Source organism: Carcharodon carcharias, chromosome 15 (assembly GCF_017639515.1).
Source record: "Carcharodon carcharias isolate sCarCar2 chromosome 15, sCarCar2.pri, whole genome shotgun sequence".
Classification (NCBI taxonomy): domain Eukaryota; kingdom Metazoa; phylum Chordata; class Chondrichthyes; order Lamniformes; family Lamnidae; genus Carcharodon; species Carcharodon carcharias.
Window position 1 is genome coordinate 118,203,549 of NC_054481.1, and position 25,548 is coordinate 118,229,096.

The 25,548-nt window shown below is 43.2% G+C and overlaps 1 protein-coding gene across 5 annotated transcripts in view; it reads right to left on the bottom strand.

Moving 5' to 3' along the window:
• Positions 1 to 25,548, bottom strand: part of prkcz (protein kinase C, zeta) — a 612,152-nt gene that overhangs the window by 326,085 nt on the left and 260,519 nt on the right. For 4 of the 5 annotated variants that reach the window (XM_041206302.1, XM_041206299.1, XM_041206303.1 and 1 more), the window contains one exon: positions 13,720 to 13,851. In XM_041206302.1, coding sequence (XP_041062236.1) covers positions 13,720 to 13,851 — 132 coding nt within the window. The remainder of the gene's footprint in view (positions 1 to 13,719; positions 13,852 to 25,548) is intronic. The other variant, XM_041206300.1, reaches the window with a different exon arrangement.

Below are 25,548 nucleotides of genomic sequence, written 5' to 3' on the forward strand. Positions count from 1 at the left end.
GGCTAAATAATGTGTCAAATATATGATATTTCTCAGTTAGGTCCATCCTGTTGAGAAAGGGTTGTATTCAGCTAAAGGCAGACCCTGCAATGTTCTATTGGCATCACAAGGAGAAATAAGCAGGCTTCTTTATGATGCAAGTTGATGATTTTCTGTGGGGAGTTTCTGCAGAAGTTATCAATCGATGATAGATAAAATAAAGGAGGAATTTAAGGTCGGAAGTCAGGCTTTGTGGCCTTTATATATCTAGAGTTAGGCATTAAGCAGAATAAATTGGAAGTGCCTTGAATCAACAGTCTTATTTAGAAAATGTAAATCACATCCCAATAAATTGGGCTAGGTCCTCACAAAAAGAGGATCCTGCATCCAAGAGGGAAATAGACCAATTAAGAAGTTTAATTGGACAGTTGAACTGGCTGTGCACTCAGACTAAACCTGATGCTAGTTATGATGTATTGGAATTGAATACTTTGAAAAATGCTACAGTTGAGGAATTTCTAAGAGCAAAGAAAACATTAAAGAAATTAAGTTTAGATAAATGCACATTCAAGTTTCCAGCTTTGGGAGATACAGGAGCTGAGGTTAGCCATTTTTGGTGATGCTTCACATGCCAATCTTCCAGATGGATATTCTAGCACAGCAGGGTTCATCATATTCTTGTTGGGAAAGAATAATGTTGTCTATTGGCCTAGAAAGCGAAGAAAATAGGAAGGGTAGTTAAAAGCACCTTAGCTGCTGAAACACTGACATCAGTAGAAGCAATTGATATGGGTTGCACTTATCCAATATACTGAAGGAAATACTATATAAGGAGCAATATAAGAAAAGTTTGCCCATAGAATGCTATGTGGATAACTTCTCTTTGGGACAATGTTCATTCAACAAAGGATGTCACTGAAAAAAGGTTGAGAATTGACCTTGCTAGTATAAAGTAAATAATAGAACGAAGTGAGATTTCAAATATAAAATGGGTGATGGGTGGCTGCAAGTCACCAATTGTCAGACTGTTTTATAAAAAGAGATGCTTGCTCCAAAAAATTATTGGATGCACTGGAAGAGTGACACCTTGTGTTATAATTAAGATGTGGAAAAAGGATATTTTCTTTGATTGCTTTGTAATTATTTATGTATGATAAAGAAGAAAAAATAATGTTTAAAGAAAGGGGAACAAGGGATCTATTAATGATTGGTTATAATCTAACATGAGACATTGGTGGAAAAACATATAATTTTGTTTCTTTTTGATTAGTTTGAAAGATTTTTCTTGAGTTTTCAAAAGTTATAATTTAAATGAAAAGAGGGGAATATGTCAATGTCTTACTAATTACATTGTTAAAGTTTAATGGCAATTACATTGTTAAACAGGGGCTTGACCTAAATAGCCAAGTGGTTATGGTACTGGGTTTGTAACCCCAAAATCAAGAGTTCAAATCTCACAATGGTAAACTACGAAACAATGTAACTTCATCTGAAACAGATGGAAACGGGTTTGTACTCGAAAGAGTTACATTGTTAAACAGGTGATGGGTATTTGTATACCTATAAATGTGGATAACTGGAACACTCAGGGGTGGCAGTAGTGTTGATAGTGAACTAAGTCAATCAATGTACTCTAGGATGGAAAACAGATGTGCTGGTGAGGAACTGTTGGGAAAGAGTGACTCTGTTGAGCTGCTTGTTCTCAGTTCAGAACTTTCCTGTAGGTGGAGATGGAGTCTTTCTTATCAGGGGAAGCTTGTCTTTGACTGCCGAGCTGCCGTTCTTAAAAGCCTACTACTGCTTCAAGCCTTTTCCAAACTTGTCCTGCTGTGCTGTGTTGTGTTGTGGAGGCCTACTGAAACCTTTGCTGCTCCTGATTGCTGCAGGATGGGGCCTTCAGACCTGAGGCCTAGGGAAAGGGATAGGAGAAGAGGTGAGAGACTGGAACAGAGATTGGAAGGTGAAGACCACAAAATCTTTACCAAGAAAGTAAGAGGACTTTATGTATCATTACATCCTGAGGGAAAGCTTGTTCTTGACTGCTTAACTGCTAGTTGTTGCTGACTGACCTCTGTTCCTAAAAAAAAAGTCTGCTACTGCTTTAAGTCTCTTCCAAACCTTGTCCTGCTGTGCTGTGAAGACCTGCTTGAAACCTTTGGTGCTTCCTGATTGTTGCAGGGTGGGACCTAAAGAGAAGAGAGACTGGAACAGGGAGGCTGGAAACCAAAGATGACAACATCTTTAAAATGAAAGTAAGAGGACTTCATATTTCATTACATCCTGAGGGGAAGCTTATTCCTGCCTGCTTAACTGCATAACAGCCTGACTGCTAGTTGCTGCTGACAGACTGTTGTTTCCAAAAGCCTGCAACTGACTCAACCTTCTTCCAAACCTTGTCCTGCTGATGGCTGTACTGTGAAGGCCTGCTAGAAACTTATGCTGCTTCCTGACTGCTGAAGGGTGGGGCCTGAGTCCTAGGGGAGGAGAGGGACTAGAACAGGGAGACTAGAAAGCAAAAGCCACATCATCTTTACAAATGAAGAAAGACTTGATTACATCCTGTGGTGAGTGCCTGAAAGAACTTTTGTCAGATGTTTAAAAGACTGATTTGCAGGGGGAGGGAGGAGTCACAGGATCTAAAGAGGGGAGGTCAGAGACCAGAAGCCTATCATTCACAGGTTGTGGGCTTTGCTGGCTGGGCCAGCATTTATTGTCTATCCCTAGGTGCCCTTAAGGTAGTGGTGAGCTGCCACCTTAAACCACTGCAGTCCATGTGGTGTAGGTATACCCACAGTGCTGTTAGGAAGGGAGTTCCAGGATTTTGACCCAGCGACAAGGAATGGCAATATATTTCCAAGTCAGGATGGTGAATGACTTGGAGGGGAACTTCCAGATGGTGGTGTTCCCATTTATCTGCTGCCCTTGTCCTTCTACATGGTAGTGGTCATGGATTTGGAAGGTGCTGTCTAAGGAGCCTTCGTGAATTCCTGCAGTGCATCTTCTAGAGGGTAGACACTGCTGCTACTGTGTAGGTGGTGGAGAGAGTGAATGGCATCACGTCCACAAACAACCAACTGGGCTGCTTTGTCCTGGGTGGTGTCAAGCTTCTTGAGTATTGTGGGAGCTGTGCTCATCCAAGCAAGGAGGGAATATTCCATCACACTCCTGACTTGTGCCTTGTAGATGGTGGACAGGCTTTGGGGAGTCAGGAGGTGAGTTAATCATCACAGGATTCCTAGCCTCTGACCTGCTCTTGTAGCCGCAGTATTTATATGACCAGTCTGGATTCAGTTTCTGGTCAATGGTAACCCCCAGGACGTTGATAGTAGGGGATGCAGTGATGGTTGGATTCTCTCTTGTTGGAGATGGTCATTGCCTGGCACTTGTGTGGCATAAATGTTACTTGCCACTTGTCAGCCCAAGTATGTATATTGTGCAGGTCTTGCTACATTTGGACATGGACTGCTTCAGTCAGTATCTGAGTCGTCGCGAATGGTGCTAAACATTGTGCAATCATCAGTGAACATCCCCACTTCTGACCTTTTATAGAAGGAAGGTCATTGATGAAGCAGCTGAAGATAGTTGGGCTGAGGACACTACCCTGAGGAGCTCCTGCAACGTCTTGGAGCTGAGAAGACTGACCTGCGACAACCACAACCATCTTCCTTTGTGCTAGGTATGACTCCAACTAGCAGAGTTCTGCCCAATTCCCACTGACTCCAGTTTTGCTAGGGCTCCTTGATTCCACACCCAGTCAAATGTTGCATTGATGTCAAGGGCAGTCATTCTCGCCTCACCTCGGGAGTTGAGCTCTCTTGTCCATGTTTGAACCTAGGCTGTAATGAGATCAAGAGCTGAGTGGCCCTGGCGGGAGCCAAACTGGGAATCGGTGAGCAGGTTATTGCTAAGCAAATGCTGTTTGATAGCACTGTTGATGACACATTCCATTACTGATCGAGAGTTGACTGGTGGGGCGGTAACTGGCTGGGTTGGATTTGTCCTGTTTTTTGTGGGGAATTTTCCACATAGCTGGTAGCTGGGCCAGTGTTGTAGCTGTACTGGAACAGCTTGGCTTGGTGTGGCAAGTCCTGAAGCACAAGTCTTCTCCCATTTGCAACTCCTTGGAGGTAGGTATGGGGTGATGCCGATCCTGCTCGGCCTCAGGGAGCTGAGTCTCCATCATATTGACTCCTTCCAGTGCCAGGTTATTGACCTAGCCCAGGAGGTGGTGTTGGAAGAGTCACTCCAAGGCTGATAGCCCCACCCATCTTACCCCTGCGAAAGAGACCACCGAGGTGATTTGGGGGTGTGTGTGTGAGGGAGGAGAGCAACTGTCTGTGAGGTGGGAAAGCTAAGAGAAAAGCAAAAAGGGCTGAAGTGAGACCCCAGGTTAGCGTCCCTCCTATCCCTGATCCCGTTAGGGCCGCACACAATCCTGGGCCTGACGGTGCTGTGCGGTCCTGACAAAACAGGTCCAGGTTTCATCGGAACAGCGTAACCCCCTCTCGCCTGTCTGAGTTCTCGAGGAACTCAAAATACCAAAGCTCCGGCGGGGGGGGGGGTAGAGAGAGAGGAGGCATGGAGGCATCAGGGAGAGGAAAAGGAAGGCCCCAAGATACGGCAGTCTCCTCAGCTCCAGCCCTCCCCTGGGAAAGGCACCACTCCTTGGACAGTGAGGATTTTACAACACATGCAATTAAGCATTTTCCCCCAACTGATGAAAAGGTGGTGGTGGTGTCCCCTCCCCTCCCAGGAAATTATCGTCCCTCCCTCAAAAGGGTAAGAATGTACGGACATGCTGTCATGTTCCTCCAAGCCAGGTGCCCCGGGAAGTAGTGTGGATGACACCCCTGAGGGCACGTCCATTCAGGAATCCTGCTGCAATTTGGAAGTACCCAACAGTCCACCCAGAGGCCGTGACAGCCCTCCAACCACTGAGTTGCTGGCAAAGTATAAAGCCTCCCCCTCCCCTAATTCAGCACCAGGTGTTCTGGCACTCCAAAAGGCTCTTTTTCCTGAGACACCAGGTGACCTGCCAGTAGTGGGACAGTACCTCAAGCTGCAACCATCCAGCGACTTAACCTGCAGAGGAGACCAGAGATGACCCCTCTGCCATTGATCCTGGGGGTGGGATTGAGGCAGGGGGGGAGGGGTGAGGAACTGGAGGTGGTGATCTGGAGCTTCAGTGGTGAGCACTCTGGCTCATGGCCAATGCTATTCAAGATGTTAGGATGGTCATGTTTGGCCCGACGTCATACTGGGACTCGGGGTGGCGCAGGTATGCAGTGGCTTTCCGCCTGCGCGTACCCCTGTTCGGACGGAATTCCATATTGGCCCCGTCACCTCGCGGAAATGCTCTCCATGCCCTTTAGCACAGCGCTGACTGGTTTCCTGTATGGGCTACTGCTACACACCCTTTTGCTTCCTTGCCCTCTGCCCAGGAACACCCAGGCATGCCTTGTTGTCGTCCAGCTGCAGAGGTTCCCAGTGTGGGGCGCTCTACACAGGAATCCTCCCCCTTTCCATCAGGGTCCTGGTTTGGACGGTGTTGTGCTCAGTCCCGTACAACTGTAGAATGTGTCAGTTCAGACTCCCAAGATGCCTGCGTCTTTTGCGGCCTTGTAGAGTCCATGGACCATGCTTGTATAAGTTGTTGTAGGCTGCACCCCCTTAGTTATTTGAAGAACCTTTTTGCTTTTGTTTTGCTTGCATTTCAGTCCCACACTCCTGAGCTACGGGCACCCAGTGCAAAGAGGGATGGGGAGGAGGACCTCCTCATTAACCTGCTGCTGGGCTTGGCCAAATTGGCCAGTAACAAGTCCAGCCAGTGGGCAATCAAGGGGTCATCCGGCCCAACTGTCTGCTCCTCTTCCGCAGCTACGTTCGTGACTGGGTGTCCCTGGAAACAGAACACATGGTGTCCGCTGGCACTGGTCGAGGCCTTCCAAGATCGATGGGCATTGCGGGGACTGGGGTGGTTTATTGACCCCTTTAATCACATTGATGTAATGGTTAAGTTTCTTTTAAATTGTCTTTTTTTTTGCAGTTCCCCTTTAAGGGGTTGCCTTTTAGTTTGTCCCTAATTGTTAATTTATTAGCTTGTGACCCAAAAAGAGTTACATGAGTCGTGTGTCACTCATAAGCCAGCTGATTGCTGCCAAGGTGTTGTACCGGCTGGTCACTCTGACTCCTCCCCTAGAGTTTGTCATAAAAATCCAGAGAATGCTAATTGATTTATCCTTGGACAAAAGGTGGTACTGGATCATTGCTGAGGTTGAGTCTCCTGCTGGTGTTGTGACTTCCTTTCAGGCCCTACAGCAAAACCTTTGCATAGAGCCGCCTCCTAGATGGTTCTTCCGCCGAGTGCGTGGCCTGAATTATGACATGCTGCTTCTGTTTATAGACCCAAGGGGTTGTCTTGGCTCCTTGCAGGCATTGCTCGCCTTTTACCAGGACTTGATCAAAACCTGGAACATGTTGCCTCGCACCACAGCTCTCTGCCGTCAAGAGTAATGGCAATCGTTAGAGCCGCTACTCAAGAATTTCAGATGGCTGGCGGAGAGGGGCAGGGCTGTAGGTGCTGGGTGGCAGATGAGTGGGCTAACGCAGGAACTGGTGCTTAATGTGTCGGTGGATGTCCAGCTAGCGGCCTACGCCATCCATGACCTTAGAACTGTCGTGCTCTGAAAATTTTTAATATTTAAGACATCAAAGCAAAGATTCTGCCTTTTCGTCTTTTGAGGAAGAGAGCTCCAAAGACTCGTGACTCAGAAAAGAAATTCTCATCTGTCTTAAATGGGCGACCCCATATTTTTAAACAGTGACCCCTAGTTCTAGATTCTCCCACAAGAGGAAACATCCTTTCCACATCCACCTTGTCAAGACCCCCTCAGGACTTTGTTTCATTCAAGTTGCTTCTTACTGTTCTAAACTCCAGCAGATACAAGCCTAGTCTATCCTGCCTTTCCTCATAAGACAACCTGCACATTCCAGGTCCAGCAAACATTTTGGCATGTTTTGTGTAGGTGGCACAATCACTGATAGTCTCCAGAAAGACCTTCAGCACACCCCAGGTCTTTTTGTAGATGAGGCCAGAGATGTGCTCGACTCTTGTACTGCATCAACCCTGTCTGTTGCGACAGAGAGATTAGGGATATTTGGGGCAGGAGGCAGACTCTATAATCATGAGCAATACTCCTTGATCACTGATACCTTGCACTCTGAGGGAGAAGCACTTCAGCTCATGAGAAGAATACTTGGTAACTCATTTTATTCCAGTCTCTCTTGTTTGCACTTTTGTTCCTACTTCCAAACACTGCAACTAACTCATGCAAAGTGACAGAGTTACAACTGCCAATTAATTCCCTGGATACCTGATTTTACTTTAACTAAAAATGGATATTGGTGATTTCAATTAGTTGTTAATTCATAGTACTTCTGCACAAATGGGTTTTGCTGAGCGGTCTGCTTTTAATGTTGTATGCTAATATTTCATTTTGGGGAACACAAACTACAGATGAGCATATAATTGACATTTCATAAAGGAGAGAATCTTCAACTCCAGAGTTTACTGGGCTATTAGCAAATTGAAATTGACAGCTCTACATTCTTCTAATATGTTTTCATTTAAATAGATAGTTAGCTTAACATTCATTCCACAATCACAGAACAATTTTAATTTTAGTGGTAAGTAGAATGACACCCATAGAATGCCTACATACATCTATTGCATAAGTTCTTCACAGAATCTTTTATAAGCTTTATTACAGGAAGCACAAAGAATTCCTTCAACCAACTTCTAATGACTTATAATTAATTTCAGCTAATCCTAAACTGCTGGCAGGAGAGCCTGCACTCCTTGTCTATTAAGGTTGGTTATTTTCTCATTCCAGGCCTGATCAGGCCCTTTTCTTTTGTCAATTTCATCTGAATTTTCCTCTTTCCGTGGGTATGCCTGATGAATAGCCTTAGGCTGTTCATAGATTTTGTGTTTCTTTCATGCCTTAATGCTCTTTCCAGATCCTGATGTGGACATTGTCTCAAACACAAGAAACTGTTTATTAATAATATTAAATAGGTTACAGATCATTCACCCAGCATCTCTTAGTCTGCAAGACACAAATTAGGAGTGTGATGGAATACTCTCCTCTTGAATGATTGCAGCTCCAACTCAAAGCACAAAACCATCCAGAACAAAGCAGCACGCTCTATCATCACCCACATTAAACGTTCATGCCCTCCACCACTGGTGCACAGTGGCAGCAGTGTACAACAGATACAAGATGCATTCTAACCTCGCTTGACAGTAGTTCTGAAACTCACTGATGAGGGGGGGCAGCAGACACATGGGAATACCACCACCTACAAATTCCCCTCCAAGCCCCATATCGCTGTTCCTTCACTGTCACTGGGTCAGAATCCTGGAACTCCCTTCCTACCTGCACCAGTTATATTGCGGTGATTCAGAAAAGCAGTTCATCATCACCTTCTCAAGGGCAATTAGGAATGGACAACAAATGCTGGCCTTACCAACAATACTCACATCCCATTAAAGAACAAAAGAAATAGGATTTTTTTTCTCCTTCTCTTCCCTCCCCTGAAGCTATTAAAAAGTTTACGTATTGATTTTCACAAATATATATACTGGAGAAGGGCTTCTTTCACCAGAAAAGGAGCACAGTAAATTATTATATTATTTATTAATTTATATTTATTAGGATATTTTATATATATAAATAATATAAATTAATTATAGGATATTCCTATGTTATTAAATGAATATTAAATAAATATAACCTAACATAGGAATATGTTCCTATGTTAGGTTATATTTATTTAATATTCATTTAATAACATAGGAATATCCTATGTATAAATATATATCCTACCTAATATAGGAATATCCATTGAATATCCTATTATATATATATAATATAAATAATATAAACAAATATGATCTGTATTATATTTATTTTTTATGCTTATAGAATATCCTATCTAAATATCCTACATATATTTATATATATAAATAAATAAATATATCCTAATATAGGAATATCCTATATTATATTATTTATATATATTTTATTCATTTAATATATCCTAATATAGGAATATCCTATAAATAAATATGTTTATATTATTTATAAATATATAAATAAATATAATAAGGAATATCCTATTTATTTATAATATATATTAATTAATTTATATTATTATATTATAATTATAAATAAATATATAATAATAATTTATATCCTAATATAGGAATATACTATATATAAATACATATATATTTTACGATATATTAAATGAATAATATAGGATATTCCTATATTAGGTAAATTATATATAAATATACAAATAAATTGTATATACAGTAAATTTGTGTATATATATATATATAATATAAATATATAGTTTACATTTATAAATATATAAATATAAACAAATATAGGAATATAATATACAGGAAATAAATATATAAATAAATTTCCTATTAGCTGATGTACCTATATTAGGAGGATATATTTATTTATATTATTTATATTATTATTTATTATTGTTTATATACATCCTATATTATGTAGATATTCCTATAATATAAATAATGTATAAATATATATCCTACCTAATATAGGAATATCCATTGAAATGTTCCTATATTAGTAGAGATATTCCTATAGTATAAATAAACATTTCAATGGATATTTAATATATTATTTATTTATGAATATTTCCTGTTATAGGATATTCCTATATTAGGTTATATTTATTTATAAATATCCTAATATAGGAATATCACCTAATATAGGAAAAAATTATAAACAAATATATGTATAAATTCCTATTAGGATATTCCTATATTAGGTTGGGGTATTCCTATAGGAATATATATAAATATATAGGAAATAAATATATATCCTACCTAATATAGGAATATCCATTGAAATGTTCCTATATTAGTAGATATTCCTATAATATAAATAAACATTTCAATGGATATTCCTATATTAGGGAGGTGGGAGGGAGGGGGGAGTGGGAGGTGGGAGGGAGGGGGGAGTGGGGGGGTAAAGGAAGACGGCAGGGAGGGTGGAGCAAGGGGGGAAGGAGGAGAAGGGGGAGGGAGAGGGAGGGGGATGTGGGAAGGAGAAGTGGGAGGGAGGCGGAGAGGGATGTGGGAGGGTATGGGGAGAGAGGGGGGAGGGAGGGGGAAGTGGGAGGTGGGAGGGAGTGGGCAGAGCTGGGTGGCAGGGAGGGTGAGGGAGGGGGAGAGGTAGGGGGGAGGGAGAGGGTGGGGGTGTGAGTGGGGAGCGGGCGGGTGAGGGAGGGTAGTTGGGAGGGATGGGAATTGGGAGGGATGGGGAGGGAGTGGAGGGGGAGGCAGGCGGGACGGTGAGGTGGGAGGGAGGGGGAGAGGGAGGAGGGAGGGAGGGGGAGTAAGTGGTGGGAGGGAGGGGGAGTAAGTGGTGGGAGGGAGGGGGAGAAGGGAAGGTGGCAGGGAGGGAAGGGGAGAGGTAGGGGTGAGGCAGAGGGAGGGGGTGTGAGTGGGGAGGGAGTGGGGAGAGGGAAGGGGAGGAAGGGGGGTGAGGGATGGGGGATGTTGGAGGGGTGGGATGGGAGTTGGCAGGGAGGGTGGAGGGAGGGGGAGTGGGAGGTGGGAGTAAGTGGGGAGAGGGAGGTGGGAGGGAGGGAGTAGAGGGATGTGGCAGAGAGGGAGGAGCAAGGGGGAGGAAGGGGGTGAGGAGGGAGGAGGGAGGAGGAGGGGGGAGGAGGGAGGAGGAGGGGGGAGGAGGGAGAGGGTGGGATAGGTGGGAGGGAGGTGGGAGGGAGAGTTGGGAGAGAGGGTAGAGTGGGAGCTGGGAGGGAGGGGGAGGGGTAGGTGGCAGGGGGGGTGGAGTGAGGGAGAGGGTGGGATAGGGGGGGTGGGAGGGAGAGTTGGGAGAGAGGGTAGAGTGGGAGCTGGGAGGGAGGGGGAGGGGTAGGTGGCAGGGGGGGTGGAGTGAGGGAGAGGGAGTGGGGTAGGGAGGGGGTGAGGGAGTGGGGAGGGAAGGGGAGGGAGATGGGAGGGAGAGGTGGGAGGAGGAGAGGAAGGTGGGAGGTAGGAGGGACTGAGCAGAGGGAGGTGACAGGGAGGATGGAGCGAGGCTGGAGGAAGGTGGGAGAGAGGGGAGTGGTAGGGGGGAGAGGGAGGTGGGAGGATGGGTGGTGGCAAGGAGGGGGAGGGAGGCGGTTGGGAGTGGGCAGAGAAGGGGGAGGGAGTGGGGAGGGAGAGACGGGCGGGAGGTGGGAAAGGGGGGAGTGGGAAGTGGGAGTTGGGAGTGAGGGGGAGAGGGAGGAGGCCGGGAGGGGGTGGGAGAGGGAGGTGGGAGGGAGAAGGAGGTGGGAGATAGAGGGAGGTGGGTGTCAGTGGGGAGAGGGAGTAGGGAGAGGGAGGGGGAGGGGCGTGTGGAAGGAGGGAGCCGGGAGGGGAGGGATTGTGAGGGGGGGGAGTTGGGAGGGAGTGGGAGAGGGAGGTGGGAAGGAGGGGGAGTGGGAGGGGAGAGGGAATGGGGAGAGGGAGTGTGGAGAGGGAGGGGGGAGGGAGGGGGCGAGATGGAGGAAAAGAGGGGAGAGGAGGTGGCGGGGAGAGGTGGGGGAGGGGTAGGGAGTGGTGAAGGGGGTGGGGTAGGTGGGTGGTGGGGGAGGGTTGAGAGAGAGGGAGGTGTAGGAGGGTGGAGGGCGAAGGGGTTGGAGGGTGGAGGGCGAAGGGGTTGAAGGGTGGAGGGCGAAGGGGTTGGAGGGTGGAGGGCGAAGGGGTGGAGGGGGAGGGGTGTAGGGGGCGGGTTGAAGCAGAGGAGGGGGGAGAGGTGGATGAAAGGAGGGGGGAGGGGTGGATGGGGAGGAGGAGGGTGCGGTGGAGGACGCAGGTGTGGAGGAAATGGTGGATGGGGAGGAGAGATGGAGGTGGAGGAGTGGGCAGGGGTGGAGGGGGACGTGGGGCAGAGTAGGAGGGGACAGGGTAGGAGGGGGCATGGGTGGAGTGGGCAGGGGTGGAGGGGATGGGTGGGAGGGTGGTGGAGGGGCAGAATGGGGAGGTGAGGGGACGTGGAGAGAGAGAGGGAGAGGGAGGGAGGGGGACAGATAGAGGGAGGGTGGGGGAGAAAGAGTGCAGGAGGGGGTAGGGAGGGGGGGAGAGAGGGGTGATGAGAGGGATGAGAGGGGAGAAATTTAAAATATATATAAATAAATATCCTAATATAGGAATATCCTCACCTAATATAGAAAATACATATAATATATAAATAAATATAATAAATTATATATAAATATATCCTAATATAGGAATACCCTACCTAATATAGGAATACCCTACCTAATAGGAATAACACATAGGAATGTCGCTACCTAACATAGGAAATAAATATATATAAATATATATATATAAATAAATATAATTAAATATATATACATAAATATATGTAAATAAATAATATTTATTTATATATTTATATATATTTAAATATTTATTTATATATATTTTTCCTATATTGTGAGGATGTTCCTATATTAGGATATTCATGTATATATATTTACTTTTGTATATATTTATTTATTTATACTTATATAAATAGAAATAAAAATTACCTTCCAAGCAATGTCCCAGACTGCCATCACTATCCATATATTTATAGGAATAAAATAGGAATATATATAAATAAATAAATAAATAAATATATATAAACAATCTTTATACACAAAGAAATATGTAAATAAATATGCGTATATAAATAAATAAAATGAGAATGCATCTGTCAAGTGATATATATACACCCACACAAATAAATATATAAATAAATATATATGTGTATATAAATAAATAAATATCACGACTCAAATGCATTCTCATCCCATTGAAGTTGGTTTTCCCCCAATTAACTATCCTTGCTCTGGATTGTTCTCGATTCTTTTCCATGATTAACCTAAACCTTTTCATGTTTTCACACCACCCCCCCCCCCCCCACCCCACAGAGGGAGAAAGGTTATTAATCTCTGCCCAGTTTAATTAAATCATACCCACACATACACAGACACACGCAGCCTTAACATAATAAGACAATATTGTCCCAAAATATAAAAAGACAACATCCATTTCACACAAAGGATAGTAATCAGGAGTGGAAACTATGCAAGGTTTTTTTCCTCCTTAATCAAAGAGCGCTAAGGTCAACTGTAGCACACCAATTATTGCTCCGATTGTGTCAACTAGCTCAGTATAAAGAGGGCACTAAACCTGGAACCGTTCTAGTCTCTATGACTCGCATTACAAGCTGTTACTGAGTCATACAGGATGCATTACAAGCCGTTACTATTTATCCCAGAGTCATCACAGTATTCTTCATTGTCAGAATACTAAAGCAAACAAGTTCCTACTGGCTTGCATAACTTTCATTTCCTCCTCAGAATTGATATGTTTTAAATGTACGTATTCATAGAAATAATAATACTAACTACATTCACTTAACTGCTCTGAGGAAAGATGGGGAGAAATTGAAACCCAAAGAGAAAAAAAAACTATGTTTAACCAGTCATGGAATGGTCCACATTCAGAACTGAAGAACTCTGCAGGTTAGAACATCCTTCTCTTTTGACTGAAACAGTGCAGTTCTAAGCAATACCAAGGTGGGGAGAGAATGAACAATAAAAGGCATAAACAATAAATAATGTCAAATCTAGCATATGGAGATATGCATTACTTACCATATGCCTTTGGCAGGTCAGAGGAACAAGTTTGTGACAGCGCTTATGGACCAACAATTTGCAGTTGATACACTTGTAGCCCTGCCTGCCTAGACCCCATATCCTTTCACTGCAGTGTCCACAGTAGGCCTTCTGCAGAGAAGAAAAACAGAATTAGCACATATTTTTAATATTAGTTTTTTCAGATTGTATCCACTTATGACAAGCATGCCTGTTCTCCACAAATGGGGTTGAGGGCAAGAGATTGTGGGATTAACCTTAATTCAACAATGCCAAGCAAGATGGGAAACTGGTCAAAGGTCAGCTGGTGCTGAAAGGATGTTTCCCCTCATGGGGCAATCTAAAACCAGGAGGCACAGTTTCAGAATAAGAGGTCTCCGATTTAAGATAGGGAAGAGGGTGCAGTGGCGGCAATGTTACTGGAATAGCAATCCAGAGGTCAAGGCTAATGACCTGGGAATTCGGGTTCAAAGCTCAAATGTTAATTAATAAATTCAAAATCCCACAAATTAAAATCAAATTAATTGATTAATAAAAATATGGAATTGAAAGCTCTCTCAGTAATAGTACTAAGGAACTATCATTGATTGTCATGAAAACCCATCTGGTTCACTAATGCCTTTCTGGAAGGAAATCAGCCATCCTTTCCTGTTCTGGCTTACATGTGACTCCAGACCCACAGCAATGTGGTTGATTCTTAACTGCCGTCTGAGATGGCCAAAGCAAGCCACTCAGTTGCACGAAAGCACTACAGGAAAGTCAAAAAGGAATAAAACCGGATGGCATTGAATTGGCATCAGAAACCATAACGGCATATCCTGCCCTGTTGAGCCTGTAAAGTCCTCCTTACTAAACATCTGGGGACTTGTGCCAAAATTGGGAGAGCTGTCCCACAGACTAGTCAAGCAACAGTCTGACATTAAGTATACTCACAGAATCATACCTTCCAAGCAATATCCCAGACTCTGCCATCACTATCCCTGGATATGTCCTGTCCTAATATCAGGAGACCCCCAGCAGAGGTGGTGGTATACAGTCATGAGGGACTTGCTCTGGAAGTCCTCAACATTGACTCCAGAGCCCATGAAGTGTCATAGTTAGACATGGGCAAGGAAACTTCCTGCTGATTACCATCTACTGCATTCCCTCAGCTGATGAATCAGTACTCTTCCATGTTGAACACCACTTGGGGGAAGCACCAAAGGTGGAAAGGGCACAAAATGTACTCCAGGTAGGGGCTTCAATGTCCATCACCAAGAGTAGCACCACTACTGACTGAGTTGGCCAAATCCTGAAGGACATTTCTGCCAGACTGGGCCTGTGACAGGTGGTGTGGTGTCCTCACCAATCTATCTGTAGCAGATGCATCTGCCCATAATGGTAGAGGTGGCAGTGATCTCTGCACAGTCTTTGTGAAGACAAAGTCCCGTCTTCATTCTGAGCATACCCTCAATCATATTGTGTGGCAACACCATGTCAAATCGGATAGATTCAGAACAGAGCTAGCAACTCAAAATTGGGCATCCGTGAGGGCCTGTGGGCCATCATCAGCAGCAGAATTGTATTCAACCACAATCTGTAACCTCACGGCCCAGCATATCCCTCTCTACATCATTATTATCAAGCCAAGGGATCAACATTGGTTCAATGAACAGTATAGGTAGGCATACCTAAAAATGAGGTGTCAATTTGATGAAGCTACAACACAGGACTACTTTTCTGCCAAACAGCAGAAGCAGCACGTGATACAGTTAAGGAATTCCACAACCAACAGCTTAGATCAAAGCTCTGTAATCCTGCCACATCCGTCATGAATGCTGGTGGACAATTAGACAACTAAGAGGAGGAGGAAGCTCCTCAAATATCACCTCAATGATGGGGGAGCCTAGCACGTCAATGCAAAAAACAAGGCTGAAGCATTTGCAACTATCTTCAGCCAGGTGCCGAGTGGATGATTCACCTCGGCTTCCTCCTGAGATCCCCAATATCTTAGATGCCAATCTCCGGCCAATGCGATTCACTCCACGTGATATAACAAAATGACTGAAGGCACTGGATTCTGCTAAAATAATGGGCCTTGACAACACCCTAGCAATAGTAATGAAGACTTGTGTTCCAGAACTAGCCACGTGCTGAACCAGTACAGCTATAACACTGGCATATACCTGACAATATGGAAAACTATCCAGTTATGTCCTGTCCACAAAAAGCAAAACAAACCCAATCTGGCCAATTACTGCCCCATCAGACTCACCACAATTATCAACAAAGTGAGGGAAGGAATCAATGACAATGCTATCAGCCTGCTCACTGATGCTCAGTTTGGAATCTGCCAGGGCAACTCGGCTCCTGACCTCATTGCAGCTTTGGTCCAAAGATGGAGAAAAGAGCTGAACTCCAGAGGTGAGGTGAGAGTGACTGCCCATGACATCAAGACAGCATTGGAACAAATGTGGCATCAAAGGAATCCTGGCAAAATTGAAGTCAATGGGAATCAGGGGAAAACTCTCCACTGGTTGGAGTCATACCTAGTATAAAGGAAGATGGTTGTGGGAGGCCAATCATCTTAGTCCCAGGACATTGCTGAAAGATCCTCAGGGTGGTGTCCAAGGCCCAGCCATCTTCAGCTGCTTCATTGGTGACTTTCCATCCATCATAAGGTCAGAATGAGGATGAGGATGTTTACTTGTGTCAGCACAATGTTCAGTGCCATTTGCAAATCCTCAGATTTTGAAATAGTCTATGTCCATATGCAGCAAGACCTGGACAACATTCAGGCTTGAGATGATAAGCAGCAAGGAACATTTGTGCCACACAAGTGCAGGCAATGACCATCTCCAACCAGAGAGAATCTAACCATCTCCCCTTGACAGTCAATGGCATTACCATTGCTGAACCCCACAACATCAACACCCTGGGGAATACCACTGATCAGAATCATAACTGGACTAGCCATATAAATGCCGTGGCTACAAGAACAGGTTAGAGGCTGGGAATTCTGTGGAAAGTAACTCACCTCCCAACTCCCCAAAGCCTGTCCATCATCTACAAAGGTAAAATCAGGTGGACATGCCCCCTAAAAGTGATCACACAGTAGGACGGGTATAGTGGAAGAAATAATGGGAGCTTGTCAGAAAGGTACAATGATAATCATGGGGGATTTCAATCTATGTACAGACTGGAAAAACTAGATGGGCAAAGGTAGCCTAAATGAGGAATTCACGGAATGTTTTCAGGATAGTTTCTTAGAACAGCACGTTCTGGCACCAACCAGAGAACAGATTATGCTAGACCTGGTATTGTGCAACGAAATAGGATTAATTAATGAACTCAAAGTGAAGGGGCCCCTAGGTAGCAGCGATCATAATAATATGATTGCATTTAACATTCCATTTGAGGGAGAGAAGAGTGGGTCCAAGACTAGTATTTTAAACTTAAATAAGGGAACTTATGAGGGCATGAAAATAGAGCTAGCTAAAGTGAACTGGCAAATTATATTTAAGAGATAGGTCAATAGAGATGCAGTGGCAGACATTTAAGGAGATATTTCAGAATACAAAGAATAGATACATTCCAATGATTAAGAAAAATTCCAAAGGGAGAACCATGGTTAACTAAAAAAGTTAAAAGACATTATCTTAAATTAACTTAAAGAAAAAGCATATAATTGTCAAAGATCGGTGACAGGTCAGAAGATTGGGCAGAAAATAAACAACAGCAAAGAATGACTAAAAGATTAGTAAGGAGTATGAGAGAAAGCGAGCTAGAAATATAAAGACAGATGGTGAGAGTTTCTATCAATATTTAAAAGAGTTAACAAGGTGAGTACTGGTCTAAAAGAAATTGAGTCTGGGGAATTAATAATGGAAAATGAGATGGCAGTTGAATCCAACAGGTACTTTTTTAAAATCACTAGAAAATTTCAGTAGTAATTCTGAAAAACTAAAGGATTATTGTGCTGGGATTGAGGAAAGAATGCCATTTTAAGGGTGCTCTGAGTAGAATAAGTTGCCTAACTCCAGTCATGACACTAACATATTTCCTTGCCTCAAAAAAATCAAGAATTCTTCCCAAACTCTCCTGCCACTGTCAAAGAAAGTCACATTTCCAACAAATTCACCACTTTCAGCAAAGAAGTTCCTCCCAATATCACTTTGAAATTTAAAAATCGACAGGCAATGATCATCTCCCCATGACATTCAATGGTGTTGTCATCAATGAATTCCCTAACATCAACATCCTAGGGAATACCATTGACCAGAAACATAGCTGGACAAGCCATTATTCTGTGGCTACTAGAACAGGTCAGAGGCTAGGAATTCTGTGCTAAATAGATCACCTCCTGACACCCTAAAGCCTGCCCACCATCTACAAGGCATAAGTCAGAAGTGTGCTGGAACAGCTCCAACAGCACCTAAGCCAAAGCAGCACAATTGATCAGCACACACGACTGGGATACAGTGGGAGTTGCTAAAAGATGCATTGCAGCAACTCGCCAAACCTTTTTTGACAGAACCTTCCAAACTCACTACCTCTATCACCTAGTAGTAGATGCATGGGAACATTAGTACGTGCATGTTCTCCTCCAAGTCACTCACCATCCTTACTTGGCATTATATCACCATTCTGGGTCAAAATCCAAGAACCCCCTTACTAACTGCACTGTGGATGTACCTACACCACATGGACTGCAGTGGCTCAAGGTGACTCACCACCACCTTCTCAAGGGCAATAAGTGCTGGCCTTGCCAGGGATGCACACATCCCAAGAACGCAACAAAATGATTTTGCTTGCCAACACAAGACAGGATCTCTGAGGAATGAAAAATTCTGTGCTAGAAAGTAACTAGATGAACAAACTAGTTCTAGGATCCTATTATTTACAATATTTGAGTGTGATCTGGAACAGGATGTCTATATAGTGACATATTACATTAGCAGATGAGACAAAGCTATACAATTCAAAGACAGGTCAATGATATTCAGGGAAACTTGAACCACTTCTGAGATAAGGCAGATCAAATTGATTTACGAAAACATAGGGCAGTACATATTGGAACATGCAACAGTAAATAAACACCCACATGATAAAGGCCTAGTCAACTGCAGGGGCGGTGCGGAATCCTACAAAGTTCAGCCCCACTGAAATTCAATGAAATCTCTCCAGTTAAAACTAAGCAATCCAGGGAGATTAACAGAAACATAAAAATCAAATCAGAAGTGCAAAATCAAGGCAAGTCAAAACAAAACACAAACCCATAAACTTTGAGCAAAGTAGAGGTTAGAAAAAATACTACACCCAATGGGATAGTGGGTAGGTCAAAGTCCCAGAGAAATTATTGAATTGGGATCAATTGCTACCTTTAAAAAAGACCTGGTCCCATATCTGTTAAGCAGAATTACCAGCTACACACATCCTTAATACTGCTCGATTTTAATTCCTCAGAGATATTTTAAGGAATGCTTAAATTCCTTCCCCTAAGGAAAACTGATAGATGGCATAGGAATGATGAACTGCCAATCTTTGCTCTCAATTTTGAGTTACTTTCACTAATTTAAGTTTACATCCTTCAATTCTACTTTCCTTGATTAGTTTTGAAGTGATATGCACATTTAAAAACAGTCTTTCAATGATGCAAGAGTAGCAGTATAATTTCACATATTGTCTCCTTGTGCTAATCACAACTACCATATATCGCAAGAATGACCCAAACCTCCCTGTCGCTTGCCATTTTAACACTCCACCCTGCTCTCTTGCCCACATGTCTGTCCTTGGCTTGCTGCATTGTTTCAGTGAAGCCCAACGCAAACTGGAGGAACAACACCTCATCTTCTGACTAGGCACTTCACAGCCTTCCGGACTGAATATTGAATTCAACAACTTTAGGTCTTGACCTCCCCCCTCCATCCCCACCCCCTTTCTGTTTCTTCCCCCTTCCTTTTGTTCTTTTCCAATAAATTATATAGATTTTTCTTTTTCCCACCTATTTCCATTATTTTAAAATATTTTTAAAACTTTTATGCTCCCCCCACCCCCACTAGAGCTATACCTTGAGTGCCCTACCATCCATCCATTCTTAATTAGCACCTTCGTTTAGATAATATCAACAACTTCGACACCTATGTGTTCTTTTGTTCTGTGACATCTTTTGATGATCTGCTTCTATCACTGTTTTTGCCTACAACCACACCACCCCCCTCCACTTCTCTCCCCCCACCCAACCCCACCGCCTCCACCACCTTAAACCAGCTTATATTTCACCCCTTCCTGGGATTCGCCTAGTTCTGTCGAAGGGTCATGAGGACTCGAAACGTCAACTCTTTTCTTCTCTGCCGATGCTGCCAGACCTGCTGAGTTTTTCCAGGTAATTCTGTTTTTGTTTTATATATTGCTTCTTGTTGGTACTCCCGACACCCCTTTTCTTTAAGGCCAGACCTGTGCCTTCTGTGTTGAAGGAGAAGGTGGATGCATAACTGCCGGTTAGAAAAGCTGGGCATCATCCAACCTGTCCAGTTCTTGGAATGGGCAGCACCCATAGTTCCAGTGGTTAAGCCTGACCAAACCATACACATTTATGGGGACTACAAAATGACCGTAGATAAGGCAGCAAAACTGGACAAGTTCCCCATTCCAAGGATAGACTACTTATGCACAGCTGGCTGGAAGCAAGTTCTATTCAAAATTGGATATGAGCCATGTCTACCAACAATTAGAACTGGATAGCACATCGAGAGAATACGTGACTATTAACACACACAAGGATCTTTATGTGTACACTCACCTACCCTTTGAAGTATCATCTGCATGAGCTAACTTCCAGAGAACAATGGAGCATCTTTTGCAAGGACTTCTAAGTGGTAGTATACCATCACAGGGTCAATCGAGATCTAACACTTGGCCAGCCGGAGGAGGTGCTAAGAAGGTTCATGGAAGCTGCTGTACGGTTAAAGGAAAAATGCACATTTCAAGCATCAGAGGTTACTCACCTGGGTCACACGGTGGACACCATGGATTTGCTTCCAGTAGAAGAGAAAGTTCAGGCAAGAAAAGATGCACCCTCACTGTCCAGTGTAACCGAACAAGTTCTTCTTGGGTATGATCAACTACTATAGCCATTTCTTGACTAACTTATCAACTGTGTTGGCACCATTACACTTGTTGTTAAAAAAGAATTGCTGTTGATCGTGGAATTCACAACAGGAAAAAGCCTTTGTGAAAGTGAAGAAACTGTTGCATTTGTCATGTTTATTGGTACACTACGACCCATTGATGCCTCTCTTTATGGTGTTGGAGCTGTGTATTCACATAAAATGAAAAATGGATCAGAAAGGTCCATTGGTTATATCTCGAGAACCCTCTCCACAGCTGTGAAGGGTTATTTTCCCAGCTAAAAAAGGAAGGTTTATCAGTGGTATTCGGAGTGAAGAAATTCTACCAGTACCTACATGGACAACATTTCACCATTGTGTCAGACCATAAACCATTACTGGGTTTATTCAGTGAGGATAAGGCCATTCCGCCAATAGCATTAGCAAGAATAAAATGTTAGGCTCTGATATTATCTACATACAAGTATACTTTTATATACTGTCCTGGTTTACACATTACAAATGTGGCTGCACTCAGTCCTCTTCCGTTACCAGATAGCATTGTACATGCTCTTGTTCCACAAGAAGTTGTGCTATAACTGAATTTCTTGGATTCTTCGCCCCTGTGCATGAATCAAATTGGAAATTGGAAGAATAGATATCCAATCGCAAGGAAGGTCAAATTCGCCTGTATCTGGAGTTTTGAGACCATTCCATTGCCAGAAACAGAGATAAGTTGTCAAGATGGAATTTTGTTGTGGAGATCAAGCGTCGACAACCCATCATTAGGTAGAGAACCACTCTTGACAGTTCCACAGTGCGCTTCCAGATATATCAAAGATGAAAATGCTTGCACAAAGCTACGTCTGGTAGTCGGGCATTGACAGTCACATTGAAAGCATGGTCAAGTACCGTCTCCATTGTCAGCAACAACAGGAATTGCCTGTTTCAGCTCCCCTGCATACGTGGGAATGGCCTGGTCGATCCTGGGTTAGGCTACATATTGATTACACCAAGGTTGGAGGAGTTGCAGATAGTGAAGAGGATTGTCAAAGGATACAACGGGATATAGATCGGTTGGAGACTTGGGCGGAGAAATGGCAGATGGAGTTTAATCCACACAAATGCGAGGTAATGCATTTTGGAAGGTCTAATACAGGCAGGAATTACACAGTAAATGGCAGAACCCTTAAGTGCATCGACGGGCAGAGGGATCTGGGTGTACAGGTCCACAGGTCACTGAAAGTGGCAACGCTGGTGGATAAGGTAGTCAGGAAGGCATATGGCACGCTTGCCTTCATTGGCAGGGGTATTGAGTATAAAAGCTGGGAAGTCATGCTGCAGCTGTATAGAACCTTGGTTAGGCCACACTTGGAATATTGCGTGCAATTCTGGTCGCCACATTACCAGAAGGATATGGAGGCATTGGAGAGGGTGCAGAGGAGGTTTACTAGGACGCTGCCTGGTCTGGAGGTTATTAGCTATGAGGAGAGGTTGGAGAAACTCGGATTGTTCTCACTAGAGCGACAGAGATTGAGGGGCAACTTGATAGAAGTTTACAAAATTATGAGTGGCATGGCCAGAGTAGATAGTCAGAAGCTTTTTCCCAGGGTGGAAGAGTCAATTACTTGGGGACATAGATTTAAGGTGAGAGGAGAAAACTATAGAGGTGATGTGCGGGGCAAGTTTTTTACGCAGAGGGTAGTGAGTGTCTGGAATTCGCTGCCAGAGGAGGTGGTGGAAGCAGGTACAATAGTGGTGTTTAAGAGGCAGCTTGACAAATACATGAATAGGATGGGAATAGAGGGATATGGACCCCAGAAATGCAAAATGTTTTAGTTGACGGGCAATATGATTGGTGCAGGCTTGGAGGGCCGAAGGGCCTGTTCCTGTGCTGTACTTTTCTTTGTTCTTTGATTACATAGGACAATTCTTAGGTACCATGTTTTTATTGATTGTGGACGCACGTTCTAAACGGATGGCTGTACATAAGAAGTTAAATTGCCAACATTGAGTGCAACTATCGAGAAACTGCGTCACTGTTTTAGCATACATGGCCTACCTGAAATCATAGTTTTTGATTAACGGTACAGCCTTTACCAGAACAGTGTTTCAGAAATTCATGAATCTGAATGAAATCAGACAAAACAGCTCCTTATCATCCTTCATCAATGGTTTGGCCAAGAAAACTGTACAAATTTTCAAGTCTGGTATGAAAAGGTCAGAAGATACTCTAGAATCTTGACTTTCCCGCTCTCTTCTCAGTTATTGTACAACTCCACATTCGATTAAGAGTTCAACACCTTCTGAATTATTAATGAAATGGCCCTTTGTACATGGCTAAGCCTGGTGTTTCCAAATTTAGAGGGGAAGGTAGAGCGGAATCAGAATAATCAAAAATTGGACTATGATATACAAAGCAAAGCTTGCACGATGTAGGTGACACAGTATTTGAGCAAAATTTTGGAAGTGGACCTTGTTTGGTTCCTGAAACTATTGTCTCAGAGACAATTATCTTTCCAAGTACAAGTGGAAGATAGAATTGTTCATAAGCACATAGATCATATTCGCGCTAGAGAGACATTCCAACAACCAACTATTCTGCCTGTAATTAATGTTGAATCGTCAATTCCTGAGGTGACAGGTCAACTTAGAATAGATATGCCCAGTGTCTCTGTAGGGTTGCCAAACCCAGAATTGCCACTTTCTCGCGCTGTGGTTCCAAATCATGGCGATCCTGTTGAGGAACCTCAAGTGGTAGAGCTATGGCGCTCTAGCCGTATAAGGAGAGCAACTCAGACTTGACCTTTAATCAAACTGAAGTTGTATATGTGTATGTGTTGTTGGATACCCAACATGTTTCCCTATGAATAGAAATTGTAAAAAAAACTAAAAGGGGAGGAAATGTAGTAACTGAAGGTATAGCCTCTCCTGCTGTCTATCAGGAGTCACGTAATGTTCTGGGAGGCTCCAACCGATGAGCCCAAGTGTGGGCTATCTGGGGTAGGGGGAGGGTGGTTTCCTGACGCGAGTCTTGATCAAGCATGTAGCACCTGACAAGCTCACTGCAATTAAGTTTATCCGTTTCTTGTTGAAACCTGTCCACTCTGTCGAGTCATTACACATATCTAATAGCTGGATCTATGAGAATGGTTGAAAGGCTATTTCTTTTTGTGATGTGTTACTTCTCCAGAATGTTATACCTGTTTACATATTGATGCAGCTGCTCTACTATTGGCTTACGTTCCACTAATAGCAACAAGCAGCAATAAAATTGACTCTGCTAAACAATAGTTGTCTATATACCCTGTATTAGTCCAGAAATGTCCTAATCTTTAGGTGCATGTTGTTTCAACAAAGCAGTGATTGCTCTGCCTCATAATGGGTGTTTTTAAAAACTTGTTCCTAAATAGTGTCTGTCACATACAGCCACCCTATAAGAATAATCCTACTATTTATTTAACGTCTCTTCTACTTGGTTTCAATCCCAATACTTCCCTAAAGCACACTGGCTCTACATAATGCTCTCCATCTGTTGCTGAAATGTCTAATTTGTGGATATGACCACATAACACATTACTGCCACCCAACTCTGCAGAAATAAGTTGTTAATGGGGACAGAACTGAGCAGGTATTCAAAATCTAGGATTGCAGAAAACGACCTTTAACCTCCTGATTTCAAGTTATGAGCACATATTTAACACTAATAGGCATGAATTTAGAAATGTTTAATCTGTTCTGGTTTTGTTAACTGACTATAGAGATGACAAAGTTTAGGAAATGTTCCATTCTTTGTGTTGTAATATATAGATGTGCAACGTAGCAGAGGTTTCTGTAGTAGGGCAAGGATTTATTTTCTATCCCTCTTTCTCATGTCTCCCCACATTCCCCAGTTGAAAGGGAAGGCAAATGACATTGCCAGCTTCCGCCAATTTTCCCACTACCCCCACAACCTAATGGGTGTCTGAATGCACGTGGATTATCCACCTTTCAATTTCTTCTTTCTACCCATTGGGAAAAATGGATTACTGCTCAGCATCTCCCCCCTATATATGTACGTCATAAATTTATGACAGGATTTTAGGGCCATCATACAATGCATGTTTACATTACTATGTAAATTAAATATATGTTGCAATGTAGTTATGATATGGTCGACTAATTGGAATTTAAGGCAGAACCCCATGTTTTATTCTTCCCAAAGTCAGCCACAAGTGCATGCAACTGTTTTATGCACAAATCTGCGAGTGTTGCAGAGACAGTAAATATAGATAGAGGCTGTGGGACTCCAAATATGACAGTTTCATTTCTACACCTAATCACGTCACTCATTTCTGAGCAATGGAGCAGATCGAGTGGGGAACAGTGGAAGGGAGAAGCTCAAAACAGTAAATAAAATTAGCATTAGTAGCGGATTACAAACACATCATCTGCTTAAGGTGACAATTGATACCATATTACATTTCAGCAAAGCTGCCAAAATCTAACAATGCTTCTCAATAAGTCAATATCCATACAGATAGAGTTGGGAAGGATTACCAATAGACACCTTACAAATGACATATGTTTGTGAATGGCAGAAACACTGAATTAAAAAATGCACATTGCGGTTGCTTTAATATTCACAATCATTATGTAGCACAAGAATGCACATTCTGGGGCAAATCTGTTGAAGGATTATTGATATGATTTAATATTCATGTGTTTAGAAATATCCTATTAATATATACTTTTTTTAAAC